Consider the following 18,683-nt stretch of genomic DNA (forward strand, 5'->3'; position numbering starts at 1 on the left):
TAAAATTGGTACATAATACACAGTCCAATGATATTTTTATAGGTGAGTAAAAAGTTTTAGATTCAAATTTCGTAATGACGATTCGAAACCAATTTATTCTCTAGTCCTTTTTTATACTACTATATATTTACACTAAATGATAGAAAAATAAATTGGTTCGATTCTCATTAAAAGCAAATTTAAATCACACTATTGTAAGCTCATCGTGAAGTCAAGTTCATCCATTCCATTTAATATAAATAATATCGTTTGTTAAAAAAAAAAATACCACGAAGTCATACCAGTAAATAACATTCCACTTGCTTTTGGTGTAAATATATAGTGTGTATATTTTTTTTAATTTCGTAATGAAATAATTAAAATTCAGGAAAAGGCAGGTAAACCAAAAAGCCCTACACTCCAAAAGGACTTGCACTTAGCTCCCTCCTCCCTCCGCACCCCCTCTCTCAACTCTTCCCCCCTTTCTTTCTTCTTCTTCTCTTATTTGTGGCAGATCAATTCGAAGAGCCCCAAAAGCTTATATTTTTCACCCTTCGAGAATTTTTTGTTTATTTTGGTCCATGTTCGTATAGCGGCCATCTAAAAGCCCCAATCTTCCCAACCCAGCAATTCCTTTTCCTCCATCTGAAGTCTCTGTTCTCACATTCTCACATACACTCCCAAGTCTTCTGGGTCCTTACGCTTTGTGGGTTTGCAACCATGAGTGGCGGCGGGCTTAGGGTTTCAATCCCCAACGGTGTGAGGAAGACGATCCAGGACATCAAGGAGATCACCGGCAATCACAGTGAGGAGGAAATCCACGCAATGCTCAAAGAATGCAACATGGATCCTAACGAGACCGCCCAGAAGCTTCTCCTTCAGGGTAACCCATAATTGCTTTTTTCCTGCTTTTGCTTCTCCTTTGCTCGTTTTTCTAATTTTGGATTGTCTTGTTTTTGCTTTTGGTGATTTGGTGTGATCCGTGTGTTAAAGTTTTGATTTTTTCTTCTGGGTCGTGTTGGTTTGGTGATTTGATTTTTTGTTTGGTTGATTTGATTTTTGTGTTTTGGTTGTGTGGGAAGTGGGAAACCAGTTGTGTTTTTTATTTGCTGTAATGGGTTTTCACTGTTTGTGTTCTGCTTTTATAAGGGCTTGGTTGGATTCTGAAATCATTAGGGATTGAGCTGGTTCTACGTTGGTTCTTTGCAATCATGGTCAGGCAGTTCAGAGTGATTACGGCAACAGTGAGATGCATTTGGGTAAAATTAGGGACTTTATTTTACGTTAAACTTTGTTTATATTTGGTGACCAGAAGTAAACTACAAGCCTACAGCTTTGATTTTTACTTTTATTGAAGCTGAACAGATGTTCTCCGTTTAGGTGAAAAGAAAAGTAAGTTTAGGATTCATTGTCGTTTTGGTTCAAACTTTTTGCAAGCTACATTCATGTTGAAATTAGTTGCATTGCGGCCAGTGAAGTCATCTGCTTTGTCATTTCCTAAATTTACTCTCCCTTTGGATGAAGAGAAATTGGAGGATTTTTTAAGACTACTCAGGGGTTTGGACGAAGGATCCCTAGAACAGAGTTGGATTTGGCTTCACTGGGGTCATTTGTATCCGTAGAGTTTAGGGCTTTCTCTTTCTCTGTTATCTACTACTAGACTAGATTGGAAGGCCATTGTAGACTAGCTGGTTTCTAGTCTAGTCTATGAGGTAATGTAGGTTTATGATGAATGTGTGGGGTGAACTTATTGCTCACACTTTTGTATTAATTATAAAAAGGTCGTACCCAGTGCACAAGGCTCCCGCTTTACGCTCCCGCTTTACGCAGGGTCTGGGAGAGGTGAATGTCGGCTAGCGTTACCCCCATTTATGAGGAGGCTGCTCCCAAGTCTCGAACCCGAGACCTACCGCTCATGGGCGAAGGCACTTTTGTATTAATTATATTTCACAAAAATTATCCAAAAAAGATTCTCAATAGTATTTTCTTTAGCAGACGGGGGGGAACTAATAACAAAGTTATAGATCCATGTAGCAAGAAATAGCTTGACTTTGTTATGATGATGGATGGAACTGATATCGATAATATGTGTTGTTGGATTGTTGGGTTTGCTGTCTTCTGGTTTTTGTTGACCTGCAATGTCTTTCTATCTATATGGATTCCCATATTTTCCTTTCTCTCATATATTTCTTTTGTGTGTGTAAAGACACTCAAACACACATTAAGCGAAGGTTCCACTTGTCATCTTTGCATACTATTGCAAATATTATTCTCTTAGGTTCTGGTATTCATGGTTGCATGTTGTTGTGCGCTTTCTACGTAGTAGCTTCTAAGAAACGAAGGTGACACTATGTGTAATGGTATCTGTGTCTATCTCTTCTATGTGAAGGGCTATTGTGTTTTGACGTTTTTGTTGTTCTTGCTCCTTCTGTTTATTTTTTCTTAACTGAAATTAAATTTTATGTATTGGTATGCAGATCCATTCCATGAGGTTAAAAGGAAACGCGACAAGAGAAAAGAGGTAACAAGTTATAATCACAATTTGAGTTTTTTCATCAGCCAAATCAATTAATTTGGGAAAGTGGTAGTTAAGGTCGTGAATTTTTAACATGTTCTATTATCAAGCCTTTTTTTAACAAAATTTATTATGTTGTTTCAATACGAGTATGCTGAGTTAGTTTTTGGTACTTTTTATTTTGAATAATAATTAGTTGTCTTCTATCATTCAGAATCTGAACAACAAAGAGTCTGCAGAATCCCGGTGGAGACCTGGAGGGCAGGGACGGGGGGGTAGGGGTGGCCGGGCGAATTTTGCACCTCGTCATATGCCACGTGGTAAGTGATGCTTAAGTTAGATCCTGTGTCAGGATCATATCCCTTGCAAAGCATCTCGGTTCAATTATATGAAATTTCTGTGTGTTTGTTGATTAAGATAAAATGTTATGTTTTTTTCTTCTGACTACAACTGTAGATACCTTTTCCTCCAACTGCTATTGGCTTTGTGTTAATCTAACACTTCCACTAGAAAGTTGCCTAGTTGTGTGAACAACACCTTTTTATTTTCTTGGTGTCTCTAGCCTTGCGTTGTGTGAAAATTGAGGGAAAGTTATCTCTTCCTCTTCTCCAATATAATTATATAAGTGCACTTAATAGATTTCAAAATTTTTACTTACATGCTCCTTGACTGGTCTAAGAGTTAGACTTTTATTGTGCCACCAATGTCCAAGCTAACTGTCTTCTGCATAATTCTTGTCAGATGCTGGTGGTGGCAGAAATGCTGGTCCTGCAACTGAGAATGGACCCAGTCAGGGTGCCGAGAAAGGTGGTTCTCCCTCTTTCCCACCCTCTCGTGAGACAAAAAATAAAGAGAGAAGTGTGGATGGGCCCACCAATGTGGCTTCTGGAGGTCCTAGTGTGGTGCATCCCCCCCATTTATCTGCTGGAAGTGGTCCTGAAATAAGTTTGTCACGGGTTGGGGATAATTTGGGAAGTTTGTTCCCCCCAGTGAATGCAAAAGAAAGTCCCAGCATTAAATTTGGCAATGAGGACTTGCAGGAGCAGCCCGCACCAAGCTCCAGTAGCAGCTCAGTGTTGGCAAACCCAGCATCTACACTGGCAGCTTGTTTCTCACCTTCAGATCCTGTACTCATGCCATCTAATGATTCACGGCTCCCAGGTTCTGTGGGCACAATTAAACGTGAAGTAGGGAGCCATCATCCTCCAGGTGAGTCAAATTGCTGTACTCGTGCCTTTAGTACTGAGTTGTTGATTATAAACCGAATTAGCATTTTTGGATGACAATATAACAGCTTCAGAGGTTGGTAGCTCTCCTGCACAAGGTAAAGTGGCAAGCAAGACACAGGGAGTTGGGAAAAGTCAGCTTTCTGATCTTTCACGCTCTTCATCTACATCAACTCATGGTGGTTCAGGTAGTCGACCATCATCTAATTACAGTAGCCGGTCACAACAATTGATTGGCAGTCAAAAAGGTATGATATTGGTTTCATTTGTTTGTGTGCGAGTGTGTATATAGTTTAAAATCCTATATCCTTCTTGCCATAATGATGTGTTGTGTCCTTGAAATTGTTGAAAGGTCATATGAATCTCTTTCAAACATTAGAGGTATTATTAAAAGTTAGACTTCACCTCCAAACTTCCTCCCTAAAAAGAAGAAAATATGGTGACCTGTCTTTTGCTTTTGTTATTTTATTGATGTTATTTTGCATTATACTAATACACTGAGCTTAGTATTGGAGTTGTTCTTATCTGTTTGAAGCATTTTAAACATTGACAATTGTCCTCGAACTATTTGTCCTTATGTGTGTGTTAATTTGGCTTCTGATTCTGACACGGCTGAATCGGCCTAACTAAGGTAATTCATGGTCAGAATGGTTGACTGACATTCTTCTGAAAGATAGCCATGGTTTACTGCTTGACAAAATAGAGTTTTGTCTCTCTGTTTGGTCCCTACTGCTTAATTCACTTTTAGATGTTTCATTTCTCCTTTGAAAAGAAAGAAATGAGAGTCAGTTCAGTCTTTAGTAAATTTGGAGATAATCAGTATCACGATACAGGGTGAATTTCTAACTACTAGAAAAGTGAAATCAATCATAACAGGAATCTACGTAGGAGACATAATTCCTAAGTTGTAACTTGGTACACAAGTTTTCTCAAGAAAAATTACGCTTGATGACTTGATGTGTTCTACTATGCTTAATAATTTATGATAGCTTTTGACTTGCACTGTTTTTGTAATTTTTTGTTTCTCTTCAGCAGTTGGTACCAACAAAGAGTGGAAACCAAAACCAATCAATTCTGCTGTTGTTCAAGGTCTGGGAACTGCTCCCACATCTGAGCTTTCTTCCAATTCTATAGAGGTCCCTTCCCAGTCACAGCTGGTCTCAAGAGTCCTTGATTCAGAAGAAGCAACTTCAAAACTGCAGAGAAAGCTAGAGGAATTACACCTTCCTCAGCGCAAAGTAGTTATTCTTCCAAATCACATCCATGTTCCAGAATCTGAAAGAACCAAGTTGAGTTTTGGAAGTTTTGGTGCTATGTTTGGCATAAGTACTGGCTATGTGAGTGCTCCTGAGAGTGATAAGAGCTCAACACCACGGTCCGAGACTTCTCAGGTTGTTGAAGAATCTGTGGAGGAACAATCCTCAAGGTTTGTCCTTTGTAGTGATCATTATTTATTTTACTTTGGCATGATTCTTATGTTTACTGCAATTTCATTTGCAAGGAACTTTATATTTGGAGCATGTTCATTTATCAATCCGCTTTTAATTGGCTTGTGTTTGAACTTTGACCTAGCTTGAGATAAATTGTTGATCAATTCCATTCCAACTAAAGCTTTTTCACGATAATGGTAAAGCATCAAACCTTATCCTGGTAGGAAATCTTGAGTTCAAATCTCTGCAATTGCGACATCCCAATTCCACATGTTGGACTTTAGTATGGGAAAGAGTCCCATATTAGAGGGGGAATATTAGAATATAAAATAATTGTTGTTCCAAATTCTAAGGGCTTAAGCTTTTGGGGTTAGTGGTAAACCAACAAACTTCATCAGATCCTAATTCATCCAATAAAGTTCATTTGCAAGCAATCCCTTTCCCCGTTTCCATCATTTTGTTTTAGCCTGTGCTTGGATTTAGCCATTATAGTGTACTATCAGTAAACAAACATGTTTCTGATCCCTGCATTTCCATCTTTAGTGTGGTATATTCTTTGTATTATTATCTTGTAGTGAACGTGTGCTGATGTTAATTCATTACTGTTTGCTTTCCTTTCTTCTTGGATGCAGCAATCAAAATGCTTCGGCAACTGCTGATGAAGGTGATTATCCTGATCATCCGCAATCACCTCCTCTAGTATCCGAAAATATATCATCTGGTGAGGGTGATGTATCATCCAGTGTATCCCCAGGACACAATGAATCTAAGCATGACACTGCATTGCCATCTGGGGGCCATCAGTTCTCGGTGGCTCATACTTCTCCGAACTACAGTTTTGGGTTTGTGCCCCCAATTTTAGGGAGTCAGCTTGCACCATTTGAAAACTCTGAGTCTCAAGCACGTGATGTTTCTCGCCTTCCAAGCTTTGTAGTGAGTTCTCAAACCTAAGCTTCCTATACTATCGGATATAGCCATATTGTAACTGCTTATGTTTTGTGCATTGCTTTAATTTCTTATGTCTAGAACTCAATTCAACTAATCCTTGATCTCAATTAGTTGGAGTGCGAGATTAAATGTCCAGTGACTTTTAAAGTTCACATGTTGATTGATGTGAAACGTTTTCTGCCTGATCTGGTGTGAAATATGATTTTACATTCCTTGCAAATAGAATTTTCTTTGATTTTGCAATCAATTGATAGTGGCTCTAATTGTGTTTGTCAATAGGTACAACCACCCTTTGACCCAGCAAGTTATTATGCCCAATATTACCGCTCAGGTGCTGATAGTGATGGCCGCCTTTCTCCATTTCCTTCTCCTGGGGTTTCCACCAAGTACAATGCGAACGTTGCAGTATTGCCTCAAAGTTCTCAGTCTCCCCAAGAGGTTTGCACAAATAGCAGCTTCATTTTTTTCAAAGTTAAGAGGTTTTGGGTTTGTAACGTAATTGCATTATCTGAGGTCTCCTCGGTGCCATGTCTCTCTAGCTTTAGTCGTTATAGATTAGTTCTTAATTGACTTAGTTGCAATTTCCAAACTTTGAGCACCAAGTTGTCTTGATTGATTAATATGTGTTCACTGCTAGATGTAATTCTTATTGAGAAGATTATAAAGAAGCCTATCCAAGCATAAGAGATTTCATCTTAATATACATGGTCATATTGAAAGTGAGCCTTAAATTATATTTTTATAACATCATAATTCTTTCCAAAGGAAATCACAGATAACAACACCTTATTAATTTATTAATTTTTAAAATTATGTTTCTGATACCGCTACTTGCTTACTAGGCATAGCAACTTTTCCATATTACCAAGTATCAACCAAAGATGCTAGCATGAATGGAACAAAGGCATTGCATACTCAAGCACCAAAATATCTGATGTTGACATTAATAGTCCATTCAACTCTGGTTTTTTCTCATGAAAAACTACCGTGGGTTTAAAATATACTGGTGAACGATATTGCAAAAATGTGTATATGTTGAGGTTTGCTCTTCATTGGGCACTCAGGATTAGTACTAAATTTTCCTCTTTTGATAGTAGCTCATTTTCTTGGATAGGATGAAGTAGGGTTATTTATGCATGTATGTACTGTCTTTCTGTGATGTGTGGATGGACATAGGTGACATGTGTTGGTTCTTAAGATGCTTCCTGTATTCTGATGATATTTAATGCCTATTTTCAGGGCGGGGTTCTATCTGCAGCTGGCCCAACACCATTGGTGACACAGGCTCCTGGGATTGTTCAGAGCTCGATATCTGTAACTCAGCAGCCAGTTCCTGTCTTTCGACCACCAGCTGGGATGCACATATCTCATTATCCTCATAACTATTTTCCCTACAGTCACTACTTTTCCCCAATCTATGTTCCACCTCCAGCCATCCACCAATTTTTGGGCAATGGTGCATTTCCTCAGCAACCTCAAGCTGGTGGTGTGTATCCAGCTCCGCCAGCAGCAGCAGCCACAGGAGTCAAATACTCACTGCCGCAATACAAAACAGGGACTAATACAGGGAACTCTGCCCATATGGGAATGGCAAGTGGTTATGGGCCATATGGCTCTTCCCCAGCTGGTTATAATCCGAGTGCTCCCACAACGGTAGGAAACTCTACGTCTAATGAGGATCTTGCCTCATCTCAGTTCAAGGAAAATAATGCATACATCACGGGACAGCAGGTTGGTGTTTATCTTTTCCCTTGTTTGATATGTCAAAATTCTAGCAGTAAAAGATTAGAGCTTGATCTTCATTTATTCGTTTGCTAACTCAGTGAATTTAATTTTGACGGAAAGGAACAGTAAGGTGTTTACAAAGCACGTCTCTAAAATACTTATTTTTTACTATAATTTTGTATATATTTGTTTTCATTTATTTTAACTTGACAAATTTATTGAATACTCGCTTTTCCCTTTGGTGAATAGATTTCTTTGAGTTTGATATAGGTAGACGAAATTTGCTTTGATTTGTTTATTTTACCCAGTCTTGTGAATTTGTGAAGGTTCATCATCGCTAAGTGGTACTACTATTTTTTTGGTATTGTAGAGTGTTGGCTTTTCATCTTTTGTGTTCATCAAGTCCTGCCATTTTCCCCCTCCATACCATAATTACCATTACATGATATTTGCAAATTGCTCTTCTACAGAGTGAAGGATCTTCTGTGTGGGTTGCAGCACCTGGCCGAGACATATCCAGCTTAACAAGTTCATTTTACAACCTTCCCCCTCAGGGTCAGCACATGACTTTCACCCCAACGCAGGCTGGCCATGGAACCTTTGCTGGTCTCTACCACCCTGCACAAGCAGTAACAGCAGCAGCAGTTCATCCGCTTCTCCAACAGCCCCAGACCATGGCTGGGGCTGTTGACATGGTGGGACCTGGGGGCAATGTTTATCAACAGCCTCAACATGCACAAATGAACTGGCCGAGTAACTACTGAAACATTTTGTAAACTTCAAAAGAAGAATATCTTGGAAATTATCCAACTCCAGCTAGTTTGGGTGGAGAGAAGCATCAAGAGGATACGAAGTTGGCTTAGATTGAGTGCAAATCCGTAAAAGGAGGCTTGGAAACAAAAAAAAAGGAATTCGCTGATAGTATCTTCAGATTGTTTTGAGGACATAAAAGGTGCGGTCCACCTGTAACTGAGATTGACCGTTTTAGTTGGTTAAGGTAGGTATGGCAGGTCGTCTTTTTCTTGTGCTGCTTTATGGTGTTACCATTTTTTCCGTTTCATAGTTTTGAGTCCTATCTGGTCTCTTCCCTTCAGTTCGTTTTACTTTATTTTTTTGGAGTTCTTGAACTGAGAATTTACCGTTGCGTGGTGAGAATCTCTTCCATTCTTTACTCTTTTATATTTGAGGTCTTATAGGTTAAGGAAGGTAAGATTATAGGCTGCCGAAGAATTTTTAGCATTCCACTCTGCTGTCTTACCTGTAAAGTGAATTTTGATAGCAAGAAACATCTGTATTCAACTGTTGTATTTGTTATAACAGAAGCAAACATGTCATTATTATTAGCTGGCTCGGGTACTGATGGTGCTTCTCATAGTTTGCACGGTTGCAAGTCGAATATTTTCGCAGAAAAAAATACGTAGTTGAATTCAGATAATGTTAGTGCAGAATATTCACTTTCTGATACATGCTGTATGCGTATTTTGTAATTTTTCACATGCTGAATTGACTGTCTGGATGCGTTTCTGCACATCAAAGAGCTTGATGATTGAACAGTGTCACGCTTGATCGGTGGTACGATCGAACGGCGCTCAATGGCGGAGTGGCTGAAGTTTGATGGCCAAAGTTTGATGCGGTTTGATCAGATAGTCTGTGCAGATGAGTACAATTTGGTGCGATGAGTTTGATGTGGTGACTCTTTGAAACATGCCTGCCTCTTGAATTCAGCTGCAGGCCGCCTGCCGACAGCAGCGGACAATCCTTCGCTTTCCTGCCTATTGACCTTTTATTTGTTTAACGTTGTTAACTTCAACTCTGCCCAATCGGGGCGCAAAACGAGTTCTTGTATTCATCGATGTCAATTACTTTAAAGGGAAGCCAAGTGTTTCTGTGCTGGACTGCAGGATCAATGTCCGACTCTGTAGAATAATAGCCAAGCCAACATGTTCCATAAGTTTCTCAACGTCCATAAACTCAAACCGTTCTCACGGCGGCCGCAAGCCCCAGAAGCAGAGCCGGAGGAGGATGGGTGTACTTCTGTCTTGAAGATTGTCCATGTCGGCGGACGTGTTGAGAGGTACTACATGGCTACTCCGGCGGCCAAGATATTGGAGAAGCACCCCTCTTTCTTGCTGGCTAGGCCTGAGGTTTTTAGGCGGCCCTGGGATTCGGTAGTTAAGCCTGATGAGATCCTCACGCCCGGTGAGAAAATACTCCTTATTCCTCAACGAACCGTGAGGAAGCTCCGGAGTGGAATGAGAAAACCTAACAAAGAATTTCCCGTCAACCCTTTTGTATCTCAATCTTCCATGGATGTCTCAACCGCAGCCGAGACAATTTCGCGCTGGAAACAAGGTGCCGCGGCTGGTGAGCTACGTGACACTTCTGTTTGTGGTATTCTCAGAAGAAAGAAAAGTGTTGGCAAGAAACATGTGAGATTCAGTGGCATTGATGTCAAGCACAACGGTGGTGAAACCGAGCGCTCGAGTGAAAGCTCGAGCGCTCAATCTCATCGAGGGAAGAGAAGGGTACGAAGTGCTGTGACATGGCAACCGTCATTTACAGCAATCACAGAAACTCATGGGAACGATCGTGTGAAGAAATAAGAGTGTTACCCTTCCCCTTCCCTATAGACAGTTTGATCATAATGATATACTCCTGTTTTTGTTTAATCGATTATAGAACAGGTTAATTGTAAGTCGTGTTGCTTACCGTATCGTCTAATAGATCTGAGTTCAGGTCACATGGACGATAGTTGTTAGATCAAAGAGAAGAAATTACATATTTTCGTGTGCTTTCTAATTTGAGTTTGGAGTTGTCTTAAACTTTTTTAGTGCATTTTATGTGAATTTATTTGAATTGTATGATGTTTGTTGAGAACTTACGTGTACAACATAAAATCAATTAGTATGATATAATTATACGATAATCTCTAATAACATATATTTTTCTGAAGAAAGCATATTTTTGACAATTTAACCTTTTCCTTGCCATTTTGTTTTGGTCCTCTCTAACAAGAGAGATCATTTGAGCATCCAACAAGGGCATATGTAACGTAGAATGTACAAATTCCATGTGTCTTTTGCATAAGTACCAATTTTACATGACTCAGCACTAAATGCCTTCTTCGTTCGTCTTTAATAGTTCGGACTATTGGGTAGTCTGACTTTTATCAATTAGATTGACAAGTTGAGAAAAATAATAGTTCCTCAATTCAGTTATGATCATACATTTTTCGTACTATAGATTAGTTCGGACTATTGAAGAATAAGTGACCTTTCAGATGATTTTTTGTAGCATGATAGCATCAACCGGAAATTTCATTTGTTACAGAGATAATCAAACCTTGATATATCAACTTATTATTTCACTCTCCCTCGATAGTTGAGCATCAATCCAAATGGTATTAATTGCATGAAAATTTTGCAATACATTAATGTATGACATATATTGTTGAATTTAACGATTAGATATGTATTAAAGAATTCTAATGAATCTAGTTGGTGGATCCGAACCACTTAGAATGACTTGTTAATTGCATGGTTTACATGCACGTCAATGGTATCACCAAAAACTATTATAAACAAAAAAATTAGCGATTTTCACACACTCGTTGTTCTCTGTTATCTCTTTTCCTTGTAGTATGGACGATATAGTATAGGAGTACTATATGACTCTATATGGTCTTAGTCCGCTAGACCTAGTGATGGTAAAATGTTATGGTCAAAGTCTTCATTTTTCATGGTCCCTTATGTATTCCAAAGTTAGACTTGTTTATAATTCAAACTCATCAATGTCATCCTCCATAGTTTGGTCTACACATCAATTCATCCCTTCCTTCCAACTCCGTTAACTTTTATGTTTGCATGCTGACGTGGCATGTGTGTGGGGACTTATAAAGCCAATGATATGATGCCACGTAAAAAAGCTAAATAAAAACCTAATATTTGAAAATTAAGAAAAAAAACTATAAAAAGAGGTAAATTATATTTTGCCCTTCTTTCAAGTTTGTGTTCAACTGCAATTTCACACAACATCTTTAAAATATTTTAAGCTCATACATTTACTTATTATTTCATTTTAATATCATGCATCCATTTTAATTTCTGTTAGTTTATTTGTTATTTGACCATGTGCACTTCACGGGACTCTCATAATTTGGGCAACGTATATAAAAAAACAAGGGGAAACTTGATATAAGTCCATTGTTTTGAGCCAATAGTAGGAATAGTCCAATTTATTAAAATAAGTCCAATTCCTTAAATTTAATTATTTTATTATCAATAATTATCACTTCAATGAAAAATTTATTATAAAAATAAAATTTATTCCTAATTATCTCTTTGATTATTTCTTTTTATTTATTTGTTTGTTATTTCTTCTTATTCCTCCTGCTTTAACCCATTTATTGATTTTATTTTAATTTTTATAATCAACATATATTACAGGTTAATTGTATTTATCTACCTATATGACATATTCTTTTTCATAGTGAACATGTTACATATTAATGTGTCTTGCTTGTAAGTATATTATGTTTTTTTCTACCTTTTAGTTAGGTTTCATATCTCACTTATAGGTATAATATACATTCATATATTTGCTACTTGAGTTAGGGTAGAATGTTTTGCAAATAGATTTATGTTAGTATATTAATTTTTTTTTTTGTTATAAGATATTAATTAGATATTTTGGAGTTGGAAAATGCATAATATTAAAAGATTTTTTATGAAGATTTTAATTGATTTTTAATATTTTAGAAGATATAAAATGAGTATAAAAGAAATAAAAGCATATAATTAAATAACTGGACTCACTCTTAAAATACTCTATGTTTTTTTTGACACACCCCAATCATGAAATCAGGGCGTGCTGGCCGCCACGTGAGCGTGACGTAACCATAAGTGCGATACGGAAGCAAAGGAATTAAGACATACAAAGAAATAAAAACCAACTACTAACAGAAATATTCAACTAGCATACTAGAGCGAGTTATAAAGTAAACGCACAATTCAGAGCGAAGGTACTAGGTGCAGTCAAGTAGGACTATAGTTAAATTATAACACCCGCAGGTGAGTCCTACATGCAGGGTGTCTATCAGAATGCCGAAAAGAACCTCATGAGCCGCCAACTGCTAGCTAGAATCTGGAGGGGCGCAAAACAAAATTGAGTGGGTCAGTAAAACCAAAGCTTTCCAAAACATTTATTTAAAACACTTCTAACCCCTCACTGTAAAACCTGTATACCTTCCCAGAAAAATAGTATATAAACATATATATATCATCAAAAGTTCAAATCACAATCCTTCAACGCTTTTCAGAAAGAATATGTCATGCCATGTCATATGCCAAAATATAATATGAATGCATCAATATAAGTCAGGTGAAAATAATAAATCAACCGGAGACCCTACAATGGTCATGTACGGCTGATACCATAGCTTAATATCCCATCCAGCCGGAGTCACCAACTATGACCTGTACGGCCCTGCCGGAGTCACCAATTGTGACATGTACGGCACCACGCTGCACATAAGTCGGAACTACATATAGTAGTCTGTACGACTAAGATAGTAAAATAATACGCTCTAGTGCTCCTCTCATCAATGATCTGCGCATATAATCGAAAGTCACCTACTAGTCGGAACCACCTCAGTGGTTTGTACGACTAGCATGTCGGAACCCTCACATGGTCTGTACGACATGCACATCCAAGGTGAGCGTGCGGTGCGGTGAATAATATGAGCATTAACATCAAGGGTGCAAATTATGAGTTCTCAACACAATTCACATTATCGATGATTCACATGATTTCCATAAAACTCACCTGATACTCACCTGTGCGTCCACAGTACCAATTCACACATATATATGTATTAACATCAATCCATAATATTCATAATATGCATGCATGGCAATTGAAACATACTTTCATGTAAATTAAATTTCTGGGAGAATTAATAGTATATAGGTAATACGAAAACAAAACTGCCCACTCACTGGTAAGTCGATGGGTCGTAACCCCCGTGACGTCCTTGGATGCGCTCGTCCTCGGGATAGGTGTCACCTATATGCGAAAGAACTATAAAAACGTTAATTAATGCACATAACCGACGATTCGAAATAACTTCTCATACGATGCTCAATTTGGGTATATGAATATACCACATTGACCTACTCGACGTCACGGACGTCGATAAATTTTTAGAAATTTTTTTCTAACGTGGCACACGCCCCCACGTGCCGGGAAGGGCACGGGTTCACGCGCCCCCACGTGCGTCTCCTACCTTGGCTCGCCAGACTGGTTTTTCCGGTGGCCGGAAAACTGAGGATTTTTCAATCCCCTTGTTCTCCGTCGTTTCTCAACCGTTTTCTTCGTATTTTATATCAATTTGAAGCCCTCAACATGTAGAATCACGATAGACTAGTTTCAAGGTCTAAAATCCACTAGATTTTACCTGAGGAAGTTCGATAATCCGGCCAAATTTGAAAGGCTTCGTTCTCCGTCCTCCGACGTCCAAATTCTACCAACGAAGTATCCCGAAGCTCGTGAGGATCTCCTTAAGCTCACTGTGAGCTTGAAATTCCCTGAAATGCAAGATTTTACGTGTGCATGAACAATGCACATTTTCGGGGTTAGGGTTTCACGACGATTATGAGGGTTTCACATCTTAAAACCATTACTAAACGATTCAGGGGGTCGAAAGGGTGAAGAATCTCACCTTATTGACTTCGATCCGTGAAGATTCGAGGGTGTTGGCCCTTGTTCGTACACTTCGAGAGGGAGAGAGAGAGAGAAAGCTGTGAGGGAGGAGAGAGAGACACAGGGGAGGGAGAGAGAGAGAAGGAAGTGTGTGTGTGTGTGTTCCATCACAAATCCTCACCATCCATTTCTTTTCCTAATTCCTTAACCACAAAAATTATACCCCACATAAGTTATTTCCAAAGTTTATGAAATTTGAGTCTAAATAATGTCACACACACACATACCTTAATACCCGTCAAGGGTGATTTCGTCATTTCACGTCCCCGATATAAGAAATCCCGGGACGGGTTGTGACATTTTTACTTGGATCTAAAAGCCCCAAAAAATAAATTAAAAAAGGGAGTTTTAACGAAAAGCCCACAATACTATTCACTTTAACGAAAAACCACATTTTTACACTAAAAAGTCAATCCTGTTACTATTCACTTTACTCTTTATTTTGTCCTTATCGTTAAAACTAAAAGTTTTCAAGTATTTTTCATTAGTTTTCTTATTAAAAAATGAACATTCATTGTTAAAGAAAATCAATTTGAAAATATAATTAAGAATACTAAAAGGGGCCCACTTTCTCCTTCTTCTCTAGCAAGTAGCAACTTTAGATCCTAATGGGCTCGATAGGGAAGAAGGCAACGAGAAATGGTTTTTGACCTCAATAAACTCCTTCCAACTGCACAGAAAAAGACACAAAACAATTGTGGTAGAGAGCTGCAATGGAAATATTACAAAACAATTGTGGTAGAGAAGAGAGCTGCAATGGAAATATTCTAAAAAAATCATTCTCAAAGCTTAGAGCTTTAAGCCTCGTTTGGATGTCTCAACCGCAGCCGTTTCGTCTAATAGATCTGAGTTCAGGTCACATGGACAATAGCTGTTATATCAAAGAGAAGAAATTACATGTTTTTGTGTGCTTTCTAATTTGAGTTTGGAGTCGTCTTGAACTTTTTTAATGCATTTTATGTGAATTTATTTGAATGGTATGATGTTTGTTGAGAACTTATGTATACAACATAAAATCAATTAGTATGATCTACTTATATGATAATCTCTAATAACATAGGTTTTTCTGAAGAAAGCATATTTTTTTACAATTTAACCTTTTCCTTGCCATTTTGTTTTGGTCCTCTTTAACAAGAGAGAATCATTTGAGCATCCAACAAGGGCATATGTAGCATAAGACATAGAATGTACAAATTCCCTATGTCTTTTGCGTAAGTACCATTTTTACATGACTCAGCACTAAATGCCTTATGGGGTTCGTCTTCAATAATCCGAACTATTAGGTAGTCTGACTTTTATCAATTAGATTGACAAGTTGAGAAAAATAATAGTTCCCTGATTCAATTTTGACCCTCCATGTTTTGTACTATTGAGTAGTTTGGATTTTTGAAGGAAAAATGATGATAGCATCAACCAAAAATTTCATTTGTTATAGAGATATTAATGATAAAAACTCCACTAGTAGTTGGGCATCAATTCAAATGGTATTGATTGTGTGAAAATTTTGCAATACAATAATGTATCGACATATATTGCTGAATTTAACAATTAGACATACATTGAAGAATTTTAATGAATCTAGTTGGTGGATTCGAACCACTTTAGAATGACTCATTGATTGCATGGTTTACATGCACATCGATGGTAAAACGTTGTGGTCAGTCTTCATTTTTTTATGGTCCCTTGTGTATTCAAAAGTCAGACTTTTAGTTCTTTATAATTCAAACTCATCAATGTCATCCTCCATGGTTTGGTCTACACATCAATTCATCCCTTCCTTCCAACTCCGTTAACTTTTATGTTTGCATGCTGACGTGGCATGTGTGTGGGGACTTATAAGGCCAATGATATGATGCCACGTGAAAAAGCTAAATAAAAACCTAATATTTGAAAATTAAAAAAAAAACTATAAAAAGAGGTTAATTACATTTTGCCCTTCTTTAGGTTTGTTGTGTTCAACTGCAATTTTATACATTTTTAAAATATTTTAATCTCATACATTTACTTATTATTTTATTTCAATATCATACATTTGTTTTAATTTTTGTTAGTTTCTCTTAGGGGTGGGCACGGGTCGGGCCCAAATTTGGAGGGACAGGACCGGACCTGCTTAAAAAGAAAACGGGACAAGCTGGGCCGGGTATTGCAAATCTGATCACTGGAACCGGACTTAACCCGACCCGTTTCAAACGGGCCGATTCGGGCCAGGTACACAGGTCCTCTATGTTTTTGTTTTTTTTTTAAATTACTGTGACGAAGTAAATCACATAGGTTCATTTGAAGGCTGCAATTAGTTCATGAGCTGCAATGCTCTACAAAATCTTGTATGTTAACAAGCACTAAACTTTTCGACGACAACCAACTTCCCCAATAAATTAAATCCAGAGCTTAATAGTTCTCTACAAATTATAACCAAACATAGCATTATATTAACATCTTAATATCAAATAAACTTCAAATAACCAAAAGGACAAATAATTTCATAACAAACAAAATAAAAACAACCCAGAAAATAACAAACAATCAAAACCCAGAAACAAAACACCTAAAAAACAGAACAAAGTTTCAATTTTTCAGAGAGGAAAAAGAAAGAGAATTGAAAAGGGAACCTGTATTCCCAAGTTTGGAAACCAGATTTGTAGAGAAGGAAATGGAGAGGCTCCCAATAGTTGAAGACCTTGTCGCAGTCGTGTATGATGTTTGATGTGGCGCTCGTGTACCTCACCATTCTCAGAGCCACAACTGAAAGAACCACCCAAACCCTTTGTCAACGACAAACACGAATAGGTACAACAGGATTGGTTGCTCCATCACGAACTCATCGACGACCCTGTCATCGGCGCACCACAAAGCGTCGCCAGAGATCAGCGCCAAACAAAGTGTCGCCAGAGATCGAGGCCTGATGATGTTGGTAGTGGATGGAGCGAGGAAGACAAGAGCGAATTAGGAGGAGAGAAAGAGGTCTGATAATGATGGTGGCGGCGAGAGAGGAAAAGAGATCTAGAGATGGGAGAGATTCAGTGAATTGGGTCTGAGAATGGAATGGAGTCTTGGGAGTCCCGAACAAGAATAAGAGAGAGAGGGTGAAATCAACGGTAGGAGATCAACGAAGGAAATCAAGATGGAAATCAACGGTCCGGGCCGGGGGCCATTTTTTCCAATTTCTAGAACCGGCCTGTCCCGTTATTTACCTGTACCCGCCCCGCCCCGCCCCGCCCTGTTTTGTATTTATAATTTTTGAACCCGTCTCGTACTCGCCCCGTACCCGTCCCGAACCTTGATTACCCACCCCGACCCACGGTTCATGTACCCGTTTGCCTACCCCTAGTTTCTCTGTTATTTTCCCATGTGCATGTCGCGGAACTCATATAATTTAGGCAACGTTTATAAAAAACAAATTAAAAAATGAATATTCATTGTTAAAGAAAATCAATTTGAAAATAAAATTAAGAATACTAAAAGGGGCTCACTTTCTCCTTCTTCTCTAGCAAGTAGCAACCTTAGATCCTAATGGGCTCGACGGGGAAGAAGGCAACGAGAAATGGTTTTTGACCTCAATAAACTCCTGCCAACTGCATAGAAAAAGACACAAAACAATTGTGGTAGAGAGTTGCAACGGAAAATATTCTAAAAAAATCATTCTTAATGTACTTTGAAAATGACTGAAAATATTTTTTGTGAAAATAATTTTAGAACAAATCTTTAATTAAGATGCAAGTAAATCCTGAAAAAACAGTTAAAGTGTTTTACGGAAGAAACACATAACTGATTCCTATTACAGATAACACCTCAAGTGTTTTTGGAATAAAAAATATTTGATCTAAAAATACTTTCAATTATTTTAAAAGTACATCCAAACGAACCCTTACACATTTCAGCAATTTCCCCCTTGAATTTTGGCAATTTTGATTTGGGTTTGTGGAGAAACAGCGCTCACATTTGACCGCAACACTATTTAGTAGATCCAACCATGATTATTATTAATTTTTGTCTAAAATAAAAAATAAATCAAATTCAGCAATATATGTCATACATTAATATATTACAAATTTAGCAACATAAGTTATACATTTATGAGAATAATGCTCGAGAGATAAAATT

General features: G+C 37.9%; 1 protein-coding gene and 1 long non-coding RNA gene across 3 annotated transcripts; one reads left to right on the forward strand and one right to left on the reverse strand.

The window, feature by feature from the left end:
• The first annotated feature begins 398 nt into the window (after positions 1-398).
• Positions 399-9,166, forward strand: LOC126610802 (GBF-interacting protein 1-like). Of its 2 annotated transcripts, none has more exons than XM_050278937.1 (10): positions 399-862; positions 2,457-2,500; positions 2,709-2,814; positions 3,236-3,703; positions 3,789-3,968; positions 4,753-5,146; positions 5,783-6,083; positions 6,378-6,536; positions 7,338-7,829; positions 8,294-9,166. In XM_050278937.1, exons 1-10 carry the CDS (start codon positions 700-702, stop codon positions 8,585-8,587), a joined length of 2,601 nt encoding a protein of 866 aa, XP_050134894.1. In that variant the 5' UTR covers positions 399-699; the 3' UTR covers positions 8,588-9,166. The 2 variants fall into 2 exon arrangements, with proteins under 2 accessions (XP_050134894.1, XP_050134895.1); XM_050278938.1 differs by having other exon boundaries at positions 4,756-5,146.
• Positions 9,167-12,616: 3,450 nt separating this feature from the next.
• Positions 12,617-17,689, reverse strand: LOC126610815 (uncharacterized). Its single transcript, XR_007618617.1, has 6 exons — positions 17,192-17,689; positions 14,810-15,252; positions 14,542-14,725; positions 14,278-14,407; positions 13,820-13,886; positions 12,617-12,965 (listed from the first exon to the last, which is right to left on the reverse strand). It is a non-coding gene; the product is annotated as an uncharacterized LOC126610815 (long non-coding RNA).
• Positions 17,690-18,683: the final 994 nt, after the last annotated feature.

This window comes from Malus sylvestris, chromosome 17 (genome assembly GCF_916048215.2).
Source record: "Malus sylvestris chromosome 17, drMalSylv7.2, whole genome shotgun sequence".
Classification (NCBI taxonomy): domain Eukaryota; kingdom Viridiplantae; phylum Streptophyta; class Magnoliopsida; order Rosales; family Rosaceae; genus Malus; species Malus sylvestris.

Bases quoted from the DNA above. Each gene is read 5' to 3' on its own strand.
- LOC126610802 (XM_050278937.1), top strand. From the start codon at position 700: ATGAGTGGCGGCGGGCTTAGGGTTTCAATCCCCAACGGTGTGAGGAAG. The intron at 2,501-2,708 runs GTAACAAGTTAT...TCTATCATTCAG, and splicing joins AACGCGACAAGAGAAAAGAG to AATCTGAACAACAAAGAGTC. The intron at 6,537-7,337 runs GTTTGCACAAAT...GCCTATTTTCAG, and splicing joins GTTCTCAGTCTCCCCAAGAG to GGCGGGGTTCTATCTGCAGC.